This window comes from Coregonus clupeaformis, chromosome 15 (genome assembly GCF_020615455.1).
Source record: "Coregonus clupeaformis isolate EN_2021a chromosome 15, ASM2061545v1, whole genome shotgun sequence".
Classification (NCBI taxonomy): domain Eukaryota; kingdom Metazoa; phylum Chordata; class Actinopteri; order Salmoniformes; family Salmonidae; genus Coregonus; species Coregonus clupeaformis.
Window position 1 is genome coordinate 20,426,977 of NC_059206.1, and position 27,256 is coordinate 20,454,232.

Here is a 27,256-nt window from a genome sequence, read left to right on the forward strand (position 1 = left end):
AGAGCCTGGATTTGAACCAGGATCTCACTGCGATGCAGTGCCTTAGACCACTGCGCCACTCGGGAGGTTACTCATCATAATATGCTTTATTTATAATGAGGGCTACCTGGAGAAAATCAGACCTCTGAAATAAAATGGATGGCCCTCCCTTCAGTAAAATATATCCTTACCCAACCCTCCCTGAACGCTTGAAAAAAAAACAAGTGACCCTCCCCTATACCCAGGGGGGATTGGGTATATGTGTGTATTGGGTATATGTTGTGATATTTTTAGATATTACTTTGCACTGTCGGAGCTAGAAGTATTTTTTTTTGTGATCCAATTGACATTTTAGTCATTTAGCAGACACTCTTATCCAGAGCGACTTACAATTAGTGAGTGCATACATTTTTCATACTGGCCCCCCGTGGGAAACGAACCCACAACCCTTGCGTTGCAAGCGCCATGCTCTACCAACTAAGCTACAGGAGGGCCAATAAGCACAAGCATTTCGCTACACCCGCAATAACATCTACTAAACACGTGTATGTGACAAATAAAATGTGATTTGATTTGAAATAATAATTAAAACAAAGTGGATAGTAGAGAACATGCCTACCATCTTACGTCACTCCTAGGACAGACCAGTCTTACAGTGCCTTGCAAAAGTATTCATCCCCTTTGGCGTTTTTCCTATTTTGTTGCATTACAATCTGTAATTGAAAGTGAAATGAAAAAAATTACTTGTTTCAAAAAATGCCAATAAAAATAATAACGGAAAAGTGGTGCGTGCATATGTATTCACCCCCTTTGCTATGAAGCCCCTAAATAAGATCTGGTACAACCAATTACCTTCGGAAGTCACATAATTAGTTTAATAAAGTCCACCTGTGTGCAATCTAAGTGTCACATGATCTCAGTATATACAGTATACACCTGTTCTGAAAGGCCCCATAGACTGCAACACCACTAAGCAAGGGGCACCACCAAGCAAGCGGCACCATGAAGACCCATGAAGGAGCTCTCCAAACAGGTCAGGGACAAAGTTGTGGAGAAGTACAGATCAGGTTTGGGTTATAAAAAAATATCCAAAACTTTTAACATGCCGGGTGGGCATTCCGCCTCGGAGGCGGATCCAGCTCCGGGCGTGACCACCACTTTCTAGCTACCCCCCCGTAGCGCCCCTGGTCTGGTCCCGCTGGCTGGAGCTGGACTGGACATCGGTGGAGCGGATTGCTTAGGCTCCGGTGTGGAGCAGCTGACCGGTACCCCCGTGCTTCACGGTTGGGATGGTGTTCTTCGGCTTGCAATCGACCCCCTTTTTCCTCCAAACATAATGATGGTCATTATGGGCAAACAGTTCTATTTTTGTTTCATCAGACCAGAGGACATTTCTCCAAAAAGTAAGATCTTTGTCCCCATGTGCAGTTGCAAACCGTAGTCTGGCTTTTTTATGGTGATTTTGGAGCAGTGGCTTCTTCCATGCTGAGCGGCCTTTCAGGTTATGTCGATATAGGACTTGTTTTACTGTGGATATAGATACTTTGGTACCTGTTTCCTCCAGCATCTTCACAAGGTCCTTTGCTGTTGATCTGAGATTGATTTGCACTTTTCGCACCAAAGTACGTTCATCTCTAGGAGACAGAAAGCGTCTCCTTCCCGAGCGGTATGACGGCTGCGTGGTCCATGGTGTTTATACTTGCATACTATTGTTTATACAGATGAACGTGGTACCTTCAGGCATTTGGAAATTACTCCCAAGGATGAACCAGACTTGTGGAGGTCTACAATTTTTTTTCTGAGGTCTTGGCTGATTTCTTTTGATTTTCCCATGATGTCAAGCAAAGAGGCACTGAGTTTGAAGGTAGGTCTAGAAATACATCCACAGGTACACCTCCAATTGGGTCAAATTATGTCAATTAGCCTATCAGAAGCTTCTAAGCCATGACATCATTTTCTGGAATTTCCCAGGCTGTTTAAAGTCACCGTCAACTTAGTGTATGTAAACTTCTGACCCACTGAAATTGTGATACAGTGAATTATAAGTGAAATAATCTGTCTGTTAACAATTGTTGGAAAAATTACTTGTGTCATGCACAAAGTAGATGTCCTAACCGACTTGCCAAAACTATAGTTTGTTAACAAGAAATGTGTGGAGTGGTTGAAAAACAAGTTTTAATGACTCCAACCTAAGTGTATGTAAACTGCTGACTTCAACTGTATATCCATCCTGCCCTGCCTTTTGAAAGTATTTGAAAGCCAAGTTAACAAACATATCACCGACCATTTCGAATCCCACCGTACCTTCTCCGCTATGCAATCTGGTTTCCGAGCTGGTCATGGGTGCACCTCAGCCACGCTCAATGTCCTAAACGATATTATAACCTCGATCGATAAAAGACAGTACTGTGCAGCCGTCTTCATCGACCTGGCCAAGGCTTTCAACTCCGTCAATCACCACATTCTTATTGGGAGACTAAATAGCCTTGGTTTCTCAAATGACTGTCTCGCCTGGTTCACCAACTACTTCTCAGATAGAGTTCAATGTGTCAAATCGGAGGGCCTGTTGTCTGGACCTCTGGCAGTCTCTATGGGGGTGCCACAGGGTTCAATTCTCTGGCCGACTCTATTCTCTATGTATATCAATGATGTCGCTCTTGCTGCTGGTGACTCTCAGATCCACCTCTACGCAGACGACACCATTTTGAATACATCTGGCCCTTCATTGGACACTGTGTTAACAAACCTCCAAACGAGCTTCAATGCCATACAGCACTCCTTCCGTAGCCTCCAACTGCTCTTAAACGCTAGTAAAACTAAATGCATGCTCTTCAATCGAACGCTGCTTGCACCCGCCCGCCCGACTAGAATCACTACTCTCGGCGGGTCTGACTTAGAATATGTGGACACCTACAAATACCTAGGTGTCTGGTTAGACCGTAAACTCTCCTTCCAGACTCACATTAAGCATCTCCAATCCAAAGTTAAATCTAGAATTGGCTTCCTATTTCGCAACAAAGCTTCCTTCACTCATGCTGCCAAACATGCCCTCGTAAAACTGATTATCCTACCGATCCTTGACTTCGGCGATGTCATTTACAAAATAGCCTCCAATACTCTACCCAGCAAATTGGATGTAGTCTATCACAGTGCCATCCGTTTTGTCACCAAAGCCCCATATACTACCCACCATTGTGACCTGTACGCTCTCGTTGGCTGGCCCTCACTACATATTCGTCGCCAAACCCACTGGCTCCAGGTCATCTATAAATCGCTGCTAGGTAAATCCCCGCCTTATCTTAGCTCATTGGTCACCATAGCAACACCCACCCGTAGGATGCGCTCCAGCAGGTATATCTCACTGGTCATCCCCAAAGCCAGCACCTCCTTTGGCCGCCATTCCTTCCAGTTCTCTGCTGCCAATGACTGGAACGAACTGCAAAAATCTCTGAAGTTGGAGACACTTATCTCCCTCACTAACTTTAAGCATCAATTGTCAGAGCAGCTTACCGATCACTGCACCTGTACACAGCCCATCTGTAATTAGCCCACCCAACTACCTCATCCCCATATTGTTATTTATTTTGCTCATTTGCACCCCAGTATCTCTATTTGCACATCATCTTCTTCACATCTATCACTCCAGTGTTAATACTAAATTGTAATTATTTTGCACTATGGCCTATTTATTGCCTTACCTCCATAACTTGCTACATTTGCACACACTGTATATAGATTTTCTATTGTGTTATTGACTTTACGTTTTGTTTATCCCATATGTAACTCTGTGTTGTTGTTGTTTTTAGCGCACTGCTTTGCTTTATCTTGGCCAGGTCGCAGTTGTAAATGAGAACTTGTTCTCAACTGGCTTACCTGATTTATAAAAATAAATTAAATAAAAATACTGGTCAGAATTGAAGGAATGGTGGATGGCGCTAAATACAGGGAAATTCTTGAGGGAAATCTGTGTCAGTCTTCTAGACATTTGAGACTGGGATGAAGGTTCACCTTCCAGCAGGACAATGACCCTAAGCATACTGCTAAAGCAACACTCAAGTGGTTTAAGGGGAAACATTTAAATGTATTGGAATGGCCTAGTCAAAGCCGACACCTCAATCCAATTGAGAATCTGTGGTATGACTTAAAGATTGCTGTACACCAGCGGAACCAATCCAACTTGAAGGAGCTGGAGCAGTTTTGCCTTGAAGAATGGCAAAAAATCCCAGTGGCTAGATGTGCCAAGCTTATAGAGACATATCCCAAGAGACTTGAAGCTGTAAATGCTGAAAAGGGTGGCTCTACAAAGTATTGACTTTGGGGGGGTGAATAGTTATACAAGCTCAAGTTTTCTGTTTTTTTGTCTTATCTCTTGTTTGTTTCACAATAAAACATATTTTGCATCTTCAAAGTGGCAGGCATGTTGTGTAAATCAAATGATACAAACCCCCCAAAAATCCATTTTAATTTCAGGTTGTAAGGCAACAAAATAGGAAAAATGCCAAGGGGGGTGAATATTTTCGCAAGCCACTGTAGATATGCAGTTTTAGAAACTTTGTTTTGTAAGCATTACTAGGCAATGTAGTTGAAGTGCTGAGCGCTCCTGCCAGCCTGTAGTGTGTCTCAAATGCTTCACAATTGATTTCTTACCTCACTGCAGTGGGCTAAATCAGGGTCACTACTTCTTGGTAGTCTTAAACAAATTTACTTTGAAACGAAAGTATACACCTCACACACATGGTTATGGGCTTGATAAAAGGAAGACACCTGTACCATGTCAGAGTTTAAATGTATTACATTTTGAGTTCGCATCCCAATACTACACTTTACATACATCACAGAAGACTGAAATATAACAAAACTGTTTGACACAGAAATATTGGATTTTCGGCATTATTAATTATAAAATCATGAAGAATACTTAAAACATTCCACCCATGAGGCCACTAGGTCATTTGACAGCAGGAAATGACTACATGGCAGGCTATAACCTTGAAATAAAAATAACATAGCCTGAATAATAAATGTTGATTCCTTCGTAGGCTACCTGGCTTGCTCCTGACTGATTTAGAGTTAGTATAATGTTTAATAGCCTGTTGAAATGTTAAAAGTCAATTGATAGTGACACAATCACACATTACTTCCCAAGCAAAGTACTTATTTTGTCTCTTTGTGTCACGATCGTCGTAAGAGACGGACCAAGGCGCAGCGTGATATACGTACATCTTTTAATGAGTACTTAATGACAATAACAAAACAACAAAACGATACGTGAAGTCCTAAGGTTAACAAACACAAACCTCTCTGGAACAAGATCCCACAAATGACAAGTGCAAAACAGGCTGCCTAAGTATGGTTTCCAATCAGAGACAACAAGCCTCAGCTGCCTCTGATTGGGAACCACCCCGGCCAACATAGAAACACATGAACTAGAACATGAACATAGAACACTAAACATAGAAACTAACACCCTGGCTCAACATATAAGAGTCCCCAGAGCCAGGGCGTGACAGTACCCCCCCCCCCAAAGGCGCGGACATCGACCGCGCCAACTAAACCCAACAGGGGAGGGGGCGGGTGGGCATTCCGCCTCGGAGGCGGATCCAGCTCCGGGCGTGACCACCACTCTCTAGCTACCCCCCCGTAGCGCCCCTGGTCTGGTCCCGCTGGCTGGAGCTGGACTGGACATCGGTGGAGCGGATTGCTTAGGCTCCGGTGTGGAGCAGCTGACCGGTACCTGACCAGGCACCGGTGGAACAGGCACGGGCTGTGCCGGACTGACGACGCGCACCACTGGCTTGGTGCGGGGAGCAGGAACCGGCCGGACCGGGCTGGCGACACGAACCACTGCCTTGGTGCGGGGAGCAGGGACGGGCCGGACCGGGCTGAAGACGCACCACTGGCTTGGTGCGGGGAGCAGGAACAGGCCGGACCGGGCTGGCGACGCGCACCACAGGCTTGGTGCGAGGGGCAGGAATAGGCCGGGCCAGGGCTGGTAACGCGCACCATTGGCTTGGTGCGGGGAGCAGGAACGGGTCGTGCCGTACTGGGAACATGCACCACTAACTTAGTGCGGGGAGCAGGAACGGGTTGGGCCGTACTGGGAACACGCACCACTAACTTAGTGCGGGGAGCAGGAACGGGTTGGGCCGTACTGGGAACACACACCACTAACTTAGTGCGGGGAGCAGGAATGGGCCGGGCCGGACTGGGAACACACACCACTAACTTAGTGCGGGGAGCAGGAACGGGTTGGGCCGTACTGGGAACACGCACCACTAACTTAGTGCGGGGAGCAGGAACGGGTCGGGCCGGACTGGGAACACGCACCACTAACTTAGTGCGAGGAGCAGGAATGGGTCGGGCCGGACTGGGAACACGCACCACTAACTTAGTGCGGGGAGCAGGAACGGGCCGGACCGGACTGGTGACACACACCACTTGCTTGGTGCGAGGAGCGGGACTGGGTTTCCTCATAAACCTCCGCTCCCTCTGCAGCCTAACCAGTTCCTCTCGCCGTGCCTCTACTCTCTCCTTCTCCCTTATCGCCTCCAGTAGCTCCTCCCTCTGACCAACTAACTCCTGCTCCCTCATGACCAATAGCCCCCGTAACCTGGTGACCTCCTCTCCTATTTCGCCGATACGTCCTGTAGCTACCTCCAGCATCCCCGTCGTCCATGCCGTGTGCCCCCCCCAAATTGTTTTATTGGGGTTGCCTCTCGCCTGTCCGACGACGACCCGGTTGGCGCCGCTTCTCCTCTCCTGCCTGGGCATCCTCCCTCATCGCCCTCCGGTAGCGGACGGCTTCCTCCTCGGTGATCTTACCCCAACCGAGGAGGACATCCACTAGCGTTACCTCCGGCGTTTGCTCCTGGACACGCTGCTTGGTCCTTATTTGGTGGGATCTTCTGTCACAATCGTCGTAAGAGACGGACCAAGGCGCAGCGTGATATGCGTACATCTTTTAATGAGTACTTAATGACAATAACAAAACAACAAAACGATACGTGAAGTCCTAAGGTTAACAAACACAAACCTCTCCGGAACAAGATCCCACAAATGACAAGTGCAAAACAGGCTGCTTAAGTATGGTTCCCAATCAGAGACAACAAGCCACAGCTGCCTCTGATTGGGAACCACCCCGGCCAACATAGAAACACATGAACTAGAACATGAACATAGAACACTAAACATAGAAACTAACACCCTGGCTCAACATATAAGAGTCCCCAGAGCCAGGGCGTGACACTTTGGCTATAAAAGGTTGTAGTGCAGCCTCTGAATGTCATAGACATAAACCAATTAAAACCATTATGCATTGGAGTCACTTCGTTCCCCAAATTTTCACCGCTTATTTCTAGCATAAATCATTGCGTACTAATACGTCGTTATAGAGCCCTTTATGTAATCAGTTCCATAAAAAAATATATATATATATCTTAATCTAACAAGAGGTAGGCCTATGCTTTCAGCCATTTTCTTTAACAAAAGCCACAATACCCTCACAAAACCCCACAATTCAAGCCCTGGTTTTAACCAAGCCATTCACTGACACTGAGATAAGAGTGCATGGAGACTGAAGGAACTGACTGACAAAGTATTGGATAGTAGACTATAATTTCATCTCTCAAACAGGTAGGCCTAACTCTTATTTCTTGAATAGGAATAAATAGGCTCCAACACAAAGCCCCTTTTGTTGTTAGTTACCTAAAGTCAAATTAAAATGAAGACTGTTTAAATGAATTAGCCCATCTCGAATTAGCCTATTTTCAGCACCCATGCGCTGTCCATCTACGCGGCTGCCACTTCATAGTTATGTAAGCGTATTGCATATTGTGAGGTCAATAACGCTGACAAATAGCTTCACTCTGGGCAGCAAAACATATTCAAATCAATTATAGCAGTAGCAAGCTTACCTCGGGTCCTCCTTCTCATCTTAACACTCTCCCTCTCAAACTGAACAGGACATCAGTAGGCCTAGTCCGCACGCACATATATTGCATTTTTGGAGAGAAAACAATTCCGGAAGGAGCCTTCAACACAAGACAACATTTCAGTTCCACTGTAATATATGGACAATAAAGTTGTATTGAATTATTTTTATTGTATTGAAGTTAAGTTTAGCTGATGCCATGGATCCACGTTGTTCAGTTCATCTACCGCTGTATCAGTTTGGAATCAAGATAGCGCTGTGCTTTTACTTGCATGTATCTTACCCTGTGAGATGGGATTTGATCTAACCGCCTGTCCCAGTGGATTATATTGTGTCCTGCCAGTGTGATGTTCATCCAGCCACCCTTAAGTGAGTCAATTCACTTTGCATACAGGCTTTTACTAAGAATGTGTGTCAACAATAAGGCTTGAGGAGAGAGGTAATCCTGTGGATTGTGTGGATGGATAGACACACATCATGCCGCCTCGTTCTGAATACATGAGGATTTGTATAAGACTAAGTAAGAGTGTGTGTGTGTGTGTGTCTGCATGTCTTCCAGTGCTCATCAGTCTGTGCGTAGAAATAGTACAAAGTTGTCACTAGCTTAGCATCAGGTAAATTTGAATATCATGCCTTACGCTTTAAACTACACTGTCTCTCTCTCCATGCTGTTGGGGTATGACGGCTGTGCTGTTTGTCTGTGACGAAGAAGTGTGGAATTGCTCTCTATTCTTCTCTCTAGTCGTGAGCCGTGTCCCAAATGGCATCCTATTCCCTATAGTGCACTACCTTTGACCAGAGCCCTATGGGTCCTGGTCAAAAGTAGTGTAATATGTAGGGAATAGGGTGCCATTTGGGGCACATCCCTGTTAGTCATTTCAGAAAAAAACTGTGATAAGAGCCTGAAATAGGACAGACGTCGGCAACACAGCACATTCCTTTAGAAGGGCCCTAATCTCTACATGGAGGACATTTCCTGCACCGTGGCTTCCCAATAGAGGAGAAGAAAGGAGATAAGAGGGGGGACTGCCGTCTAAATCCCTCTAATTAAATGCTGGTTATTGGTAATTTGGTGTTGGGTTAAGTGTGTGCACTTGTGTGTGTTGATTTGGTGATGTGTGTGTTGATTTGGTGATTTTGCTTGTGTTAGTTCATGTGTTGTGGTGAGTGTGTGTACAGTATGTTGTTGTTGTTGTGGGTTCCTGCGTGTGGTGTGCATGCGTGTTTTGTGTCCTTATGCGTGTGCGTGTGGAATATTGGGAGATAAGTGCAGGGATTTAGTCACAGCGGTCAGTCGTCTCCAGTGGCATGATCAAGATGAAACACACAGGAACACATGGCACATAAATGAAAGAACCGAGGTGGAACTCTCAGGCTCCGCATAACACTCAGCATCACAAAAAGGCCTAGTCCCAAATCAACTACACTGAGTATACCAAATATTAGGAACACCTTCCTAATATTGAGTTGCACACTGGATTTCTGGATATCCTTTAGGTGGTGGACCATTCTTGATACACACGGGAAACTGTTGAGCGTGAAAAACCTATCAGCATTGCAGTTCTTGACACAAACCGGTACGCCTGGCACCTAATGCCATACCCCAGTCAAAGCATTTAAATGTTTTGTCTTGCCCATTCACCCTCTGAATGGCACACATACACAATGTCTAAGTGTAGGAGAAAATTAAGACATGGAACGTTTGGTGTATACAGTAGAATAAAAATATACTACTAATGCTTATAATAAATACTACAGTTAGATAATACTTGCATGTGGTACAATGAGGTTGTTGGAGTCACTTTGATACAAGGGGAGATTGTTATGGGACCTTTCACATCTCCTCTTTAGAGTCATCAACGTCTTTGTATCCAAGTGGTATTGTCTGTGAGAGAAAGACAAAAATGCTATTACACATTATTGGGCAATCGTTGTGTAGCCGCATGTTGTAGAATATGAGCCATCTCACATATTAAGCCTCAGTGCCTCTCATTAGGAACAAAACTGGAGAAATGTTTTGTATTTGTATTTATTATGGATCCCCATTAGCTGCTGCCTCGGCAGCAGCTACTCTTCCTGGGGTCCAGCAAAATGAAGGCAGTTCTAAAAAAAAATAACATTACAATACATTCACAACAGATTTCACAACACATTAAGTGTGTGCCCTCAAGCCACTACTCTACCACTACTATATCTACAAAACAAAATCCATGTTATCGTGTGTATGTATGTATGTATGCATGTGTCTTGCCTGTGTGTGTGTCTCTTCACAGTCCCTGCTCTTATCTGATATTTTTTTATCTAATTTTACTGCTTGCATGTGTTACTTGATCTGGAATAGAGTTCCATGTAGTCATGGCTCTATGTAATACTGTGCGCCTCCCACAGTCTGTTCTGAACTTGGGGATTGTGAAGAGACCTCTGGTGGCATGTCTTGTGGGGTATGCATGGGTGCATTCAACATGTCAATACCTCTCATAAAGTAGTAGTGATGAAGTCAATCTCTCCTCAACTTTGAGCCAGGAGAGATTGACATTAATGTTAACTCTCAGTGTGCATCCTAGGGCCAGCCGTGCTGCCCTGTTCTCAGCCAAATGCAATTTTCCTACGTCCCTCTTTGTGGCATCTGACCACACGACTGAACAGTAGTCCAGGGGCGACAAAAATAGGGCCTGTAGGACCTGCCTTGTTGATAGTGCTGTTAAGAAGGCAGAGCAGCGCTTTATTATGGACATACTTCTCCCCATCTTAGCTACTGTTGTATCAATATGTTTTTACCATGACAGTTTACAATTCAGGGTTACTCCAAGCAGTTTAGTCCCCTCAACCTGCTCAGTTCCACATTATTCATTGAACTATTTAGTTACGGTTTAGGGTTTAGTGAAGGATTTGCCCCAGGACTAACTTATTCCGTGCCACCCATTCTGAAACTAACTGCAGCTCTTTGTTAAGTGTTGCAGTCATTTCAGTCACAATAGTAGCTGACGTGTATAGTGTTGAGTCATCCGCATACATAGACACACTGGCTTTACTCAAAGCCAGTGGCATGTCGTTAGTAAAGATTGAAAAAAGTAAGAGGCCTAGACAGCTGCCCTGTGGAATTTCTGATTCTACCTGGATTATGTTGGACAGGCTTCCATAAAAAAAAACTCTCTGTGTTCTGTTAGACAGGTAACTCTGTATCCACAATATAGGAGGGGGTGTAAAACCATAACACAGCAGCAGACTATGATTGATAATGTCAAAAGCCACACTGAACCTCTCACAATCTTTTATCATCAATTTCTCTCAGCCAATCATCAGTCATTTGTGTATGTGTTCTACTTGTTGAATGTCCTTCCCTAGAAGCGTGCTGAAAGTCTGTTATCAAATTAATTTACTGTAAAATAGCATTGTACCTGGTCAAACACAATTTTTTCTAAAAGTTTAGTAAGGTTTGGTAACAGGCTGATTGGTTGGCTATTTGAGCCAGTAAAGGGGGCTTTACTATTCTTAGGGAGCGGAATGACTTTTGCTTCCCTCCAGGCCTGGGGGAACTCACTTTCTAGTAGGCTTAAATTGAAGATATGGCAAATAGGAGCGGCAATATCGTCTGCTATTATCCTCAGTAATTTTCCATCCAAGTTGTCAGACCACGGTGGCTTATCATTGTTGATAGACCACAATAATGATTTCCCCTCTTCCACACTCACTGTACGGAATTCAAAATTACAATGCTTGTCTTTCATATTTTGTTCAGATATACTTGGATGTGTAGTGTCAGCGTTTGTTGGCATGTCATGCCTAAGTTTGCTTATCTTTGCCAATTAACAAAATCTTTAAAGTAGTTGGCAGTGGGTTTTGTGATTCAATGAATGATGGAGCCGAGTTTGCTTTAATGCACAAAATTTCATTTAAGTGCTCCAAAGCTTTTTACTATCATTCTTTATATAATTTACCTTTGTTTCATAGTATAGTTTCTTGTTTCATAGTATAATTTCTTCTTATTTTTATTCAGTTTAGTCACATGATTTCTCAATTTGCAGTATGTTTGCCAATCGGTTGTTCGGCCAGAATAATTTGCCAATTACTTGCCTCATCTCTCTCACCCAGTTTTTACAGTCATTTTCTCAATTGGTGCATGCTTATTAGTAAATGGAATAAGCAATTTCATAAATGTGTCAAGTGCAGCGTCTGGTTGCGCCTCGTTACAAACCACAGACCAGCAAATATTGTTTACATAATTAACAAAAAAATCACTACAAAACTTATTGTATGACCTTTTATACACTATATTAGGCCCAGACTTTGGAACTTTGGTTTTCCAAGATATGGCTACTATATTGTGATCACTACATCAATGGATTTGGATACTGCTTTAAAGCAAATTTCTGAAGCATTAGTAAAGATGTGATCAATACATGTTGACGATTTCATTCCTGTGCTGTTTGTATCTACCCTGGTAGGTTGACTGATAACCTGAACCAGGTTGCAGGCACTGGTTACAGTTTAAAGCTTTTTCTCGATTGGGCAGCCAGATGAAAGCCAGTCAATATTGAAATCACCAAGAAAATATACCTCTCTGTTTATCACATACATTATCAAGCATTTCACACATGTTATCCAGATACTGACCGTTATCACTTGGTTGTCTATAGCAGCTTCCCACAATAATGGGCTTTAGGTGAGGCAGATGATCCTGAAGCCATATTACTTCAACAGTATTTAACATGAGATCCTCTCTAAGCTTTACAGGAATGTGGTGCTTAATATAGACTGCAACACCACCCCCATTGGCATTTCTGTCTTTTCTGTAGATGTTATAACCAATTATTGCTACCACTGTATCATCAAAGGTAGTATCTAAGTGAGTTTCAGAGATAGTCAAAATATGAATGTCATCTGTTACTAGCAAGTTATTGACTTCATGAACCTTGTTTCTTAAGCTACATATGTTAACGTGGGCTATTTTTAGCACTTTTCTGGGATGCTTAATTATTTTATTGCTTTACTGGGAAGCTTAGCAGAAGTAGACATGCTCATGCTATTTATATTATTGCAGGGTGAGCTGCACACAGTGGACTTCCTACTAGGGCACACCGCCTCAGTGCTAACAGTGTAACTTTGGTTCATAGGCACATGATTACTGCATACAAGGGCACACCACCAACAGTATAACTCTGGTTCATAGGCATATGATTACTGCATACAATAGCTGTAGGATCAGCAGAGGCATTCAGGGCAGTTAGAGGGACATAAATTAGGTTTCTTACATTGTGTCTTCCAACGCCCCTGGGATTATGTACATTTGCTGAAGCATTATGACAACTCATCGACACAATGGTAGGTATTAACTGAGCTGGGCTTACAGTATAATGCTGTGAAAGTATCCAGGAACCCAAATTATTTGGGTTGCTCCCATCCTCCTTCATAAAACTAGCTTTGTTTCCAGAATTGTCAATAAATGTTACACCCACAGATCTGCAATAGTCTCGTAGCCAGTTATGGAGGGCTAAAAGTCTGCTGAAATGTTCAATGCCACAATTTAGGGAGGGCAGAGGGCCAGATATTATGGGGCATTTGTGGGTGTCAAGCAGTGACCCAATCAATTCTTTAAAATCCAACTTCAGCTGTTCTGAGCTGCCCTTCATAATTTCATTGAATCCCACATGAACTATGACGGACTCAATTTCCTGATGCTGGTTTAACATGTTTGGGAGCAGCTTATTGATGTCCTGTACTCATGTTCCTGGATAGCACAACGTTTTTGCTCCAGGGACTGAGACATTGCTCACCATTGAACTGCCCACTACAACGGCCAGAGAAGGGAATGGAGAAATTCCCCATTCCTACCCCTCACACAATTCGTTGAACCTTTCACGGGTCCACGAGAAGCAAGATAGCGTACACCTGCTGCTCCGGGCGATAGGTCCATACCTCCCACAGCAGACAGATGGAGACGACTTCCTCTGCAGGCAAGTTCCAGGTAGCACAGGCCATTCGGATAGGGACAGATGACAATGCAGGGAAACATCCATCAGGCCCGAGCAGCATCCAGCCATAGGAGTTGAGAATGAAAAAGTTCCAATTTGCGTTTCACATTTAGATGATGGTAATTAATTTTAACAGAACATGCAAATCAATGATGCAATGATGTGTGTCCACTTTGAAGATGTTAGAATAACTGTCCACATTTACTTTTCCTCATCTAACAAGACAAGTAACCAACAGCAATATCACTAGCCTATGTTACGCGGAGTGGAACAGGGGAACCCAAGAGCAGACTCAGACGAGGAGACTGGGATGAAGTAACCATGGTATTTATTGAGACACAGGGGGGAGATGGAGTGCAGGTCAGGGGAAACTGCTGGAAACCAGGTGCGGAGGCTGCGGCTGGAGCGAGGGGGGTTGAGACAGGGTGAGCAGGTCCGGAGGAGAATCCAAGGGAGTAGTAGAGTGGGGAATCCAGGACAGAGTAGCAGCATGACGAGATGTGGGACTGGAGACAGGGACCAGAGTCAGAGATTACAATCTGGCAGTGTGGAAGTGGCAGGACTGAGTATTTGTAGAGGTCTTGATTATGGAACAGGTTGCAGCTGGTGGGGATCTGCTCTGACTCCAGCACACCTGTCTCCGCCCACACAATCACACACACAGAGACAGAGAGAGACAGAGAGAGACAGAGAGACAGAGAGACAGAGATAGAGATAGAGAGAGAGAGAGAGAGAGAGAGAGAGAGAGAGAGAGAGAGAACTGGGGGAGTGGCAGCAGGTAAAGGAGACACAGGATGAGCAGTAGAGGGCGTTGCAGGAGCAGATGTGACAGCATATGCATAGCCGGAGCATGAGTTTGGGGAAGCAAAAAAAAAAAGCATTATGATAGCCTACTATTCCTAATGTAATGAGTAGATTGGATAGTCATAATTTAGGCTAATAATATAACTCAATCACTGTTTGCAAAAAAGACAGTTCAATGCATGGCGTATAGTGTAGAGGCCTGGGCTATAGGCTATATCAGATATATTTAGGTCCCCTGTAGCTCAGTTGGTAGAGCATGGCGCTTGCAACGCCAGGGTTGTGGGTTTGTTTCCCACGGGGGGACAGTTTGAAAATGTATGCACTCACTAACTGTAAGTCGCTCTGGATAAGAGCGTCTGCTAAATTACTAAAATGTAAATGTACAATTTATTATTTCTTTGCATGGGAAAAACGCATTTCATGCAATTCTACTAACCTTTATATGACTGGAGACATTAGCAGGATCTTTTTTAATACGTCAAATTACAGGGTAGTTTACTCTGCTGACACGGACAAACAATCAATAAAATCGATGTTGTCCATATAATAGGCCTACGAGAAGGGAACACACAAGTAGAATATGACGTCCATCTGAACTGGAGGGTGAAATGATTGTCCAAAAACAAACTGTGACACTGATCCAACGATGATAAAGAGTGAATATGCGCAGTGCGCACTCACCAGGGATATGGAAGATGCTCTCTACTGGTGCCAATAAGATAGGCTATAGGCCTACTGTTGTTCGCTTAACTAAAAGACAGATTAGTCTTTTCATTGTCTTCTCTTTACAGCATTAGCCATTTGCTTTCCAAGCTATGTTTTCCCGTGATTTAATTTTGAAATATTGCGATATGGCTGGCTAGGCCTCTCTACTTTTCACTGACAGTCGCAACTCAACAGTCATCTATTTGGTGTTTGCAGCGCGCTGCCCAAATTGCGCGGCCTGCCTTTCCTTCCGACTGTAGGCAATGCGATTTAAAACAATCCACAACTTATTAAATTTTTTAAGGCTAGGGGAAGCTAATGTTCCTTTAGTAGCCTATGTTTAACAATTGTATTTCTTTCTGTATAGACAGTAGGCTATTTAGGCTATATAATTTTGGCAATTTAATTCAATTTACTTAGGGAAAGCTTAGCTTCCCCTAGCTTTATAGATGCGCCGCCTATAGCATAGCAATGCGCACAAGGCAGTAGGCTACGCACAAATGTGCATTTGGCTACCGGACAATAAAAGGAGGTTGAACCCCAATAGAACATGAGAGAAATAGGCTACTGGTTTCAATGGCATATGGAAGTCTGTATAAAATAATTGCCTCCACGTATATGGTCGGATTTAGCCTAGTCATAATATGTAGTAAAACGTTCAGGTTTCAAACAATTAAGTAGCTACAGTATATGTTTTCAAAATGCATACTGCCTCCATCTCATTGCAAAGTGGTATGTGATGCTGATGAAGCCTGCCTTCTGTTGCCTATGTATTTGAATGGCGAATGGGAAGAGAGCTTCAATTACCAGTTGAGAAATGAAAATATTAGCTATTTTTAATCGTGGCCCAAATGGGGGCCCTGTAAACAAGTATCGCCCCCATTTTGAAAAGCCTGCCTTCGAGGGTGGGAACAAGGAAATATTTTATTTTTATTTATTTATTTCACCTTTATTTAACCAGGTAAACCAGTTGAGAACAAGTTCTCATTTACAACTGCGACCTGGCCAAGATAAAGCAAAGCAGTGCGATAAACAACAACACAGAGTTACATATGGGGTAAAACAAAACAAAGTCAAAAATATAACAGAAATACATATATATACAGTGTGTGCAAATGTAGCAAGTTATGGAGGTAAAGCAATAAATAGGCTATAGTGCAAAATAATTACAATTAGTATTAACACTGGAATGATAGATGTGCAAGAGATGATGTGCAAATAGAGATACTGGGGTACAAATGAGCAAAATAAATAACAATATAGGGATGAGGTAGTTGGGCGGGCTAATTTCAGATGGGCTGTGTACAGGTGCAGTGATCGGTAAGGTGCTCTGACAACTGATGCTTAAAGTTAGTGAGGGAGATAAGTGTCTCCAGCTTCAGAGATTTTTGCAATTTGTATGGCTCCCATCAGGCTGTAGTCTTTACAAAGTCATGGAAAATAAGTCAACCTAGATATCCTGCAATGTCCTGGCAGATAGGAACATTGTTGAAATCAGACAGCAGGCTCTCCCGGCGCGAAAATAAAAAAATACAGCTATTGTGCATAATTATGCCTGAAACAGCCTCTCGTCACTCATAATTATGTAGGGAGACTAGAAAAACACCCTAAATAGTGTCTAGCTGTAAGGAAATAGAAAGCTGTGAAAACGACTGTTTCGAATAATATTTCAGTTCAGCTTGGATGCATGTTTTACAGTGGCTTGCGACAGTATTCACCCCCTTTGCCATGTTTCCTATTTTGTTGCCTTACAACCTGGAATTAAAATTGATTTTTTGGGGGATTTGTATCATTGATGGGTCATGTGAAATAAATGATGTAACCACTCCCCAGCCACGTCTATCTAAGTGAATGTGTCACCATTGATATGTACACATGGTCATGAAATACAATAGATGGCGTAATCACCCCCAGACAAACCTGGCTAACTTGATGGATCAAGTAATCATCTGGCAAAGTGTAGTATTTTGTTTAGACATGTAGCTAGCTAGCTAAACAATGATCCATAATCCCAACCCATAGCTACAGTACAAATGGATTGTCATAGCTATCCACCATGCATGAAAGGTTGTAGTTTGAATCTTCAGGTAGCTAAAGCTAACCAACTAGGTTCAATATTAGCTAGCTAGCTAACATTAGGCTATAAATAGCAATGCAAAATTATTGACAGTCCTGTTTTCAATTACTTTCAATACCTCACCTTGCGAGGATAATGGCACTGAGCCTTTTTCTCAAATGTTTTATGAGTTGAGAAGACATTTAGACCATTCCTCCATACATAATTGTTCCAGATCCTTGGTCTTCTTCTTATTTCGATGCCAAACCAAATGCATAAGCAGAAAATATCCCCATACCTACTGTAAAATATGGTGGTGGATCTTTGATGTCATGTGGCTTTTGCTAAGGTCAACGGCATCATGAACTTTATTCAGTACCAGGACATTTTAGTCAAAAACCTGGTTGCCTCTACCAGGAGGCTGAAACTTGGCTGCAAGTAGGTCTTCCAGCAAGACAATAACCCCAAGCACAAATCAAAATCTACAAAGAAAGGGTTAATTGGCCACAAAATCATAGTTTTGCAATAGCCATCTCAGTCTTGAAACCCATTGAAAACCTGTAGTTTGAATTGAAAAGGGCAGTCGATAAGCGAAGTATATCAATGATCTGGAAGGATTCTGTATGGAGGAATTGTCTAACATCCCTCCCAATATGTTTTCCAACTCATATAAAAAAAAATACTATTACTTGTTAAACAAAATCTCTTTCTATGAGCAAATGTATTAGTATATAATAATATAATGTCAAATTTTTTTTTGCATACAATATAGCTCAGTATTAGAATTATTTATTTTATACAGTCATTTTTGTGCATATTTTTCAAGGGTGTCAATAATTTCGGACCCCACTGTGTGTGTGTGTGTGTGTGTGTGTGCACGTGTGGACACACCAGCCCCTCGTTCCACCTCCACCGCTGACTGTAATAGGTTTTCTGCTCCAACCTTCAATCTGGGATTGGATTGAAAATAAATGATCAAGACGGGCCTGGCCTTTCCCAGCATGTAGCATCACATTTGCCCAGACCCTATGGAGCAAATATTACCAGCCCCAGCACAAACAACCACACAACCATAATTCATTAAAGCAAATAACTGTCAGTCTTCTCTGCCTCTGTTAACCAAAGGGAACAATGATTCTGTCAGATAAAGGTGGGTTTCCATTAACCTCAGTGACATAAAAGCTAGCACACATATAGACATCTAGACAGAGAGGCACACATACGCCTGCCAAGAGCCCCAGCAGATCTCGGCAGAGGAGCACAAACATATTTTTTGCCACCTACTCCCCTATTTCTGACACACACACACACACACACACACACACACACACACACACACACACACACACACACACACACACACACACACACACACACAACAAACAGACAAACGACAGACAGACAGACAGACAGACAGACAGACAGACAGACAGACAGACAGACAGACAGACAGACAGACAGACAGACAGACAGACAGACAGACAGACAGACAGACAGACAGACAGACAGACAGACAGACAGACAGACAGACAGACAGACAGACAGACAGACAGACAGACAGACAGACAGACAGACAGACAGACAGACAGACAGACAGAGCGAGCGAGAGATTTTCCCAAGGTTGCTGTTGAAGCATATCAAATTTGTCTCCACTTTTGTGGATTGGGGTGATCAGTCCTTGGTTCCAAATATGGGGGAAGATGCCAGAGCTAAGAATGATGTTAAAGAGTTGGCTATATTTATACTCTTTAACATCATCCTTAGCTCTGGCATCTTCCCCCATATTTGGAACCAAGGACTGATCACCCCAATCCACAAAAGTGGAGACAAATTTGACCCCATTAACTTCCGTGGGATATGCGTCAACAGCAACCTTGGGAAAATCCTCTGCATTATCATTAACAGCAGACTAGTTCATTTCCTCAGTGAAAACAATGTACTGAGCAAATGTCAAATTGGCTTTTTACCAAATTACCGTACGATAGACCACGTATTCACCCTGCACACCCTAATTGACAAACAAACAAACCAAAACAAAGGCAAAGTCTTCTCATGCTTTGTTGATTTCAAAAAAGCTTTTGACTCAATTTGGCATGAGGGTCTGCTATACAAATTGATGGAAAGTGGGGTTGGGGGAAAAACATACAACATTATAAAATCCATGTACACAAACAACAAGTGTGCGGTTAAAATTGGCAAGCAAACACACACAATTCTTTCCACAGTGTCACGATCGTCTGAAGAAGCGGACCAATACGCAGCGCGTGGAGTGAACATGATGACTTTATTTAATAAAGCAACCACAAAAAACAACAAATGACGATAGTGAAGTCCTCTGTAACACTGACAGAAACATGGAACAAAAACCCACAAACACACAGTGAAACCACAACAGTTTAAATATGGCTCCCAATCAGAGATAACGAGCCGACAGCTGTCACTCGTTACCTCCGATTGGGAGTCACATGAATAATAACCACCACAACATAGAAATGAACACCTAGAAACCAACATAGAAATACACCCAAAAGAAAATGAACAACCCTGGCTCAATAATCAAAGTCCATGGAGCCAGAGTGTCACAGTACCCCCCTAAAGGTGCGAACTCCGGGCGCACCAACATACAGTCTAGGGGAGGGTCTGGGTGGGCGTCTGTCCATGGTGGCGGCTCTGGCACTGGTCGTGGTCCCCACCCCACCATAGTCACTACCCGCTTACGTAGCCTCCTCCAAATGACCACCCCTCAACTAAACCCCACAGGATTAAGGGACAGCACTGGACTAAGAGGCATCACCGGACTCAGGGGCAGCACCGGACTAAGGGGCAGCACCGGGCTAAGGGGCAGCACCGGGCTAAGGGGCAGCACCGGACTAAGGGGCAGCACCGGACTGAATGGCGGATCCTGGCTGGCTGGCTCTGGCGGATCCTGGCTGGACGGCTCTGGCGGATCCTTGCTGGACGGCTCTGGCGGATCCTGGCTGGAAGGCTCTAGCGGCTCCGGTCTGGCGGACGGCTCTGAAGGCTCATGGCAGACGGGCGGCTTTGCAGGTTCAGTACAGACGGGCGGCTTTAGCGCCGTTGGGCAGACGGGCAGTTCAAGCGCCGTTGGGCAGACGGGCAGTTCAGGCGCCGTTGGGCAGACGGGCAGTCCAGGTGCCGTTGGGCAGACGGGCAGTTCAGGCGCCGTTGGGCAGACGGGCAGTTCAGGCGCCGTTGGGCAGACGGGCAGTTCAGGCGCCGTTGGGCAGACGGGCAGTTCAGGCGCCGTTGGGCAGACGGCAGACTCTGGCCGTCTGAGGCGCACCTTAGGACTGGCGCGTAGTGCCGGAACTGGAGGTACCGGGCTGAGGACACGCATCTCAGGGCTAGTGCGGGAGAAGGAACAGGCCGGACCGGGCTGGCGACGCGCACCGTAGACTTGGTGCGGGTGGCAGGAACAGGCCGGGTCGGGCTGGCGACGCGCACCGTAGACTTGGTGCGGGTGGCAGGAACAGGCCGGGTCGGGCTGGCGACGCGCACCGTAGACTTGGTGCGGGTGGCAGGAACAGGCCGGACCGGGCTGGCGACGCGCACCGTATCCCTGGTGCGAGTGGCCGGAACAGGCCGGGTCGGGCTGGCGACGCGCACCGTATCCCTGGTGCGAGTGGCCGGAACAGGCCGGGCCGGGCTGTCGACGCACACCGTATCCTTGGTGCGTGGAGCAGGAACAGGCCGGGCAGGGCTGTCGACGCACACCGTATCCTTGGTGCGTGGAGCAGGAACAGGCCGGGCAGGGCTGTCGACGCACACCGTATCCTCTGTGCGTGGAGCAGGAACAGGCCGGGCTGGGCTGGCGACGCACACCGTAGGTTCTGTGCGTGGAGCAGGAACAGGCCGGGCTGGGCTGGCGACGCACACCGTAGGTTCTGTGCGTGGAGCAGGAACAGGCCGGGCTGGGCTGGCGACGCACACCGTGGGCTTGGTGCGTGGAGCAGGAACAGGCCGGGCTGGGCTGGCGACGCACACCGTGGGCTTGATGCGTGGAGTAGGAACAGGCCGGTCCGTACTGGGAACACACACCACTGGCTTTAACTGGGGATCAGGAACGGGCCGGACCGGACTGGTAACACACATCAGTCTCTCACGCCGTGCCGCAACAACTTCCCTTCCTCTACTCGCCAATGGCTCCCGTAATCCGATAGCCTTCTCTCCACGTCTCCCTGTAGCAGCCTCCTGCTGCCCAGCCGCCCTAAGCCATGTGCCCCCCAAAAACTTTTTGGGGTTGCCTCTCGTCCTTCCAACGATGATGGCCCTGCTGACGCCGTTGCTCCTCTCTCGCCAGGGCCTTGATCTTCCCCCAAGGTCCCTTGCCCCCGAGCATGTCCTCCCAGGACCACGATTTGCCCACCTGGGCCATCGCCAGCCTCTCGATCTCCTTACCAGGCGCCTCCTCCCATGTCCAGTCTCTTTGCTCCTGGACACGCTGCTTGGTCCTTTTGGGGTGGGTTTTTCTGTCACGATCGTCTGAAGAAGCGGACCAATACGCAGCGCGTGGAGTGAACATGATGACTTTATTTAATAAAGCAACCACAAAAAACAACAAATGACGATAGTGAAGTCCTCTGTAACACTGACAGAAACATGGAACAAAAACCCACAAACACACAGTGAAACCACAACAGTTTAAATATGGCTCCCAATCAGAGATAACGAGCCGACAGCTGTCACTCGTTACCTCCGATTGGGAGTCACATGAATAATAACCACCACAACATAGAAATGAACACCTAGAAACCAACATAGAAATACACCCAAAAGAAAATGAACAACCCTGGCTCAATAATCAAAGTCCATGGAGCCAGAGTGTCACACACAGGGCTGTGGGGTGAGACAGGGATGCAGTTTAAACACCACCCTCTTCAACATGTACAGTGGGGAAAAAAAGTATTTAGTCAGCCACCAATTGTGCAAGTTCTCCCACTTAAAAAGATGAGAGAGGCCTGTAATTTTCATCATAGGTACACGTCAACTATGACAGACAAAATGAGGAAAATAAATCCAGAAAATCACATTGTAGGATTTTTTATGAATTTATTTGCAAATTATGGTGGAAAATATGTATTTGGTCAATAACAAAAGTTTCTCAATACTTTGTTATATACCCTTTGTTGGCAATGAAACAGGTCAAACGTTTTCTGTAAGTCTTCACAAGGTTTTCACACACTGTTGCTGGTATTTTGGCCCATTCCTCCATGCAGATGTCCTCTAGAGCAGTGATGTTTTGGGGCTGTCGCTGGGCAACACGGACTTTCAACTCCCTCCAAAGATTTTCTATGGGGTTGAGATCTGGAGACTGGCTAGGCCATTCCAGGACCTTGAAATGCTTCTTACGAAGCCACTCCTTCGTTGCCCGGGCGGTGTGTTTGGGATCATTGTCATGCTGAAAGACCCAGCCACGTTTCATCTTCAATGCCCTTGCTGATGGAAGGAGGTTTTCACTCAAAATCACATGATACATGGCCCCATTCATTCTTTCCTTTACACGGATCAGTCGTCCTGGTCCCTTTGCAGAAAAACAGCCCCAAAGCATGATGTTTCCACCCCCATGCTTCACAGTAGGTATGGTGTTCTTTGGATGCAACTCAGCATTCTTTGTCCTCCAAACACGACAAGTTCTATTTTGGTTTCATCTGACCATATGACATATGACATTCTCCCAATCCTCTTCTGGATCATCCAAATGCACTCTAGCAAACTTCAGACGGGCCTGGACATGTACTGGCTTAAGCAGGGGGACACGTCTGCACTGCAGGATTTGAGTCCCTGGCGGCGTAGTGTGTTACTGATGGTAGGCTTTGTTACTTTGGTCCCAGCTCTCTGCAGGTCATTCACTAGGTCCCCCCCGTGTGGTTCTGGGATTTTTGCTCACCGTTCTTGGGATCATTTTGACCCCACGGGGTGAGATCTTGCGTGGAGCCCCAGATCGAGGGAGATTATAAGTGGTCTTGTATGTCTTCCATTTCCTAATAATTGCTCCCACAGTTGATTTCTTCAAACCAAGCTGCTTACCTATTGCAGATTCAGTCTTCCCAGCCTGGTGCAGGTCTACAATTTTGTTTCTGGTGTCCTTTGACAGCTCTTTGGTCTTGGCCATAGTGGAGTTTGGAGTGTGACTGTTTGAGGTTGTGGACAGGTGTCTTTTATACTGATAACAAGTTCAAACAGGTGCCATTAATACAGGTAACGAGTGGAGGACAGAGAAAACTCTTAAAGAAGAAGTTACAGGTCTGTGAGAGCCAGAAATCTTGCTTGTTTGTAGGTGACCAAATACTTATTTTCCACCATAATTTGCAAATAAATTCATTAAAAATCCTACAATGTGATTTTCTGGATTTTTTTTCCTCATTTTGTCTGTCATAGTTGACGTGTACCTATGATGAAAATGACAGGCCTCTCTCATCTTTTTAAGTGGGAGAACTTGCACAATTGGTGGCTGACTAAATAAATTTTTTCCCCACTGTATATATCAACAAATTGGCGAGGGCACTAGAACAGTCTGCAGCACCCGGCATCACCCTACTAGAATCTGAAGTCAAATGTCTACTGTTTGCTGATGATCTGGTGCTTCTGTCACCAACCAAGGAGGGCCTACAGCAGCACCTAGATCTTCTGCACAGATTCTGTCAGACCTGGGCCCTGACAGTAAATCTCAGTAAGACAAAAGAATGGTGTTCCAAAAAAGGTCCAGTAAAAATACTTGAATCAGCTATAGAACCCATTGCCCTTTATGGTTGTGAGGTCTGGGGTCTGCTCATCAACCAAGAATTCACAAAATGGGACAAACACCAAATTGAGACTCTGCATGCAGAATTCTGCAAAAATATCCTCAGTGTACAACGAAAAACACCAAATAATGCATGCATAGCAGAATTAGGCCGATACCCACAGACACATTATGCACTACTTGAAACCTCTAGGCATCTTGAGGTAAGCCAATTGCATACATGAATTCATACTTTGGGAGGAAATCTTAGCAGTGAGAGCGATGAGAGACCAGACCTCAAATCGGGATATATTCTTTCGACTGGGGGATAAGATACAGAAATAGACCTAGGAGTAGATCCCTTAAGAGTAGGAATTATACAGAGTCCCTTAAGTAGTGGGAAAGCTGTCATCCTGGAGGAGACTGCTCTAATGTTCATAAACTGCTATACAACGCACATATACACACATACACAGCTGTATGACTCTTCTCCTCCCGCGTGTCTGTCCAATCTCATTTCATCACTAGTCATCCAGCTCCTCTGATAGCTCCCTTAACTCAATCGGTGTGTTAATGCTTATAAAGATTACTTTCAACGTACACTAGCAGAGGAAAAATTATGTGCATAGCCTGGTTGTAATCTACCATGCTACATTATTACCTGGGTATTGTTTTGTCAGAAGCTCTCCCAGGCTTAGTGTGTGCCTTCCATCTTTTCTCTCCCCTCCCCCCCTCCCCTCCCCTCCCGCCTTCCCCTCCCTCCCTCCCTCTCTCTTTTCCTATTTCTGTAAAAATGGGACCAAATGCGTCTCTGCTTGGCACTCAGCATTAAGGAGATAGATTAGGAATAAGGCCCTGCGATAGACTAGCATCCTGTCTAGGGGGTGTACTTGTACATCAAGCTGCCTCATGCTACAGAAACAAGAAATCCTGCTCCCATTAACCATTCCGGCTCGCACAAGCCAAGGTTCGTGCAAGGCTACTTACTTATACAGTATTTTACCATTACCGACTACTGTATAGAGCCCCCATACAGTACATATTGTACAGGATAGCCCATATTTAGCTAAAACATTGGTACATACAGTGCCTTAAGAAAGTATTCATACCGTTTGACTTATTCCACATTTTGTTTTGTTAGCTGGAATTCAAAATTGATTAAATTTATTTTTTCTCTCACCATTCTACACATAATACCCCATAGTGACAAAGGGAAAACATACACACACACAAAGACAGATACACACACACACACACACACACACATACACGCACATTCTACCCAACTCCAACAGCCAATATAATCATTCTGTGGAATCATTTATTGGCCCTTATTTCAGTAATGATGGCTTACTACCTCGCAGCATGTCAATGGCACTTTCCAGCACCAAGTTGCTGCTGACAGTCAAGTGCAGAGTATTTGGTGAGCACTTAATCGCTCGCTCTCTACACGTTTCGCTTCTATGTAATTTAGTGTTTATGCTTCTTCATGTGTCCCTGCACGATGGTCGCAACAGGCAATTGCTTGACTTATCGGAGATGTTTGCAACGTGCTGAGTTTAAAATTCAATTGGATGGAGTTGTTAGCCCCTGTTGGTTGCTATCATTCACCTTGCTGCTAGTTGGCTGCTCCATTGAGAGCATCTTGACTGGCTCCATCACTGCTTGGTATGGCAACTGCTCGGCATCCGACAGCAAGGCGCTACAGAGGGTAATGCATACGGGCCAGTACATCACTAGGGCCAAACTCTCTGCCATCCAGGACCTCTTTACCAGGCGGTGTCATTGTCCTGTTATTTTGCCCTTACACACCTCCAGGCTGTGTAAGGGCTATTTTACCAAGAAGGAGAGTGATGGAGTGCTGCATCAGATGACCTGGCCTCCACAATCCCCCGACCTCAAACCAATTGAAATGGTTTGGGATGAGTCGGACGTCAGAGTGAAGGAAAAGCAACCAACAAGTGCTAAGCATATGTGGGAACTCCTTCAAGACTGTTGGAAAAGCATTGCAGGTGAAGCTGGTTGAGAGAATGCCAAGAGTGTGCAAAGCTCTCATCAAGGCAAAGGGTGGCTATTTGAAGAATCTCAAATATAAAATATATTTCGATTTGTTTAACACTTTTTTGGTTACTACATGATTCCATATGTGTTATTTCATAGTTTTGAGGTCTTCACTATTATTCTACAATGTAAAAAATAGTAAAAATAAAGAAAAACCATTGAATGAGTAGGTGTATCCAAACTTTTGACTAGTAGTGTAAATATAAAATATATATATTGACAACTAATCTGTGTGGGTTCTCCTCTCTCAGATATCGATGAGTGTGCTGCACAGAGGCACTACTGCCAGGCTAACACGGCGTGTGTGAACCTACCCGGCAGCCATCGCTGTGACTGTCTACCTGCCTTCATCAGAGTGGATGACTACTCATGCACAGGTAGGTCAAATATGCATACACACACACTTTGAACATGTGGGTAGGCCAACACAAGCACACACAAACACACACCTACCCACACACACTTCCTAATTTTCTGTACCACCTTGTACCCAACTTCCTGAGGGTTATCGGTCATTTTGAGATCTCAAGGTTGGAAAGTATTGTGTCTTGGTAAACACAGAGTGCACTTACTTCTCACAGTGCTGAAGTAGGCCAGATTAATCCTCTCAGTTTGTTTTAGTCTGAGATTTGTACAAAACTACAGAACAGTACAGCGTTTCTCAAAGAAGGAGTGCTGATTTAAGATCAGTTTAGCCTTTTAGATCACAAGGAATACGATTACATGGACCCGGAGAGCTGAACCTATATCAGCACTCTGAGAAGCTTGATACATAGAGTTTTATAGTTTTACTCAGTGCTGGTTGAGAGAAGCAACACATTGCAGCTCATAGTGACTTGAGCATCCTTCTCTCTCTGCCTCTCAGAAGACTGTGAGTGGTTGTGAGAGCCATTTGACCCCAGGTAGATCTGTGTACTCTGGAGCCACACACACTCTCCTTCAGCTGGAGAGGGGTCAGGACGCGGCTCCACACTGTAGTCAAGCTGGGGTCAGGACGTGGCTACACA

The 27,256-nt window shown here is 44.8% G+C and overlaps 1 protein-coding gene across 1 annotated transcript in view; it reads left to right on the top strand.

Moving 5' to 3' along the window:
* LOC121582250 (protein kinase C-binding protein NELL1-like) overlaps positions 1-27,256 on the top strand; it is a 604,927-nt gene that overhangs the window by 456,939 nt on the left and 120,732 nt on the right. The window contains exon 13 of the mRNA XM_041897923.1: positions 26,501-26,626. Coding sequence (XP_041753857.1) covers positions 26,501-26,626 — 126 coding nt within the window. The remainder of the gene's footprint in view (positions 1-26,500; positions 26,627-27,256) is intronic.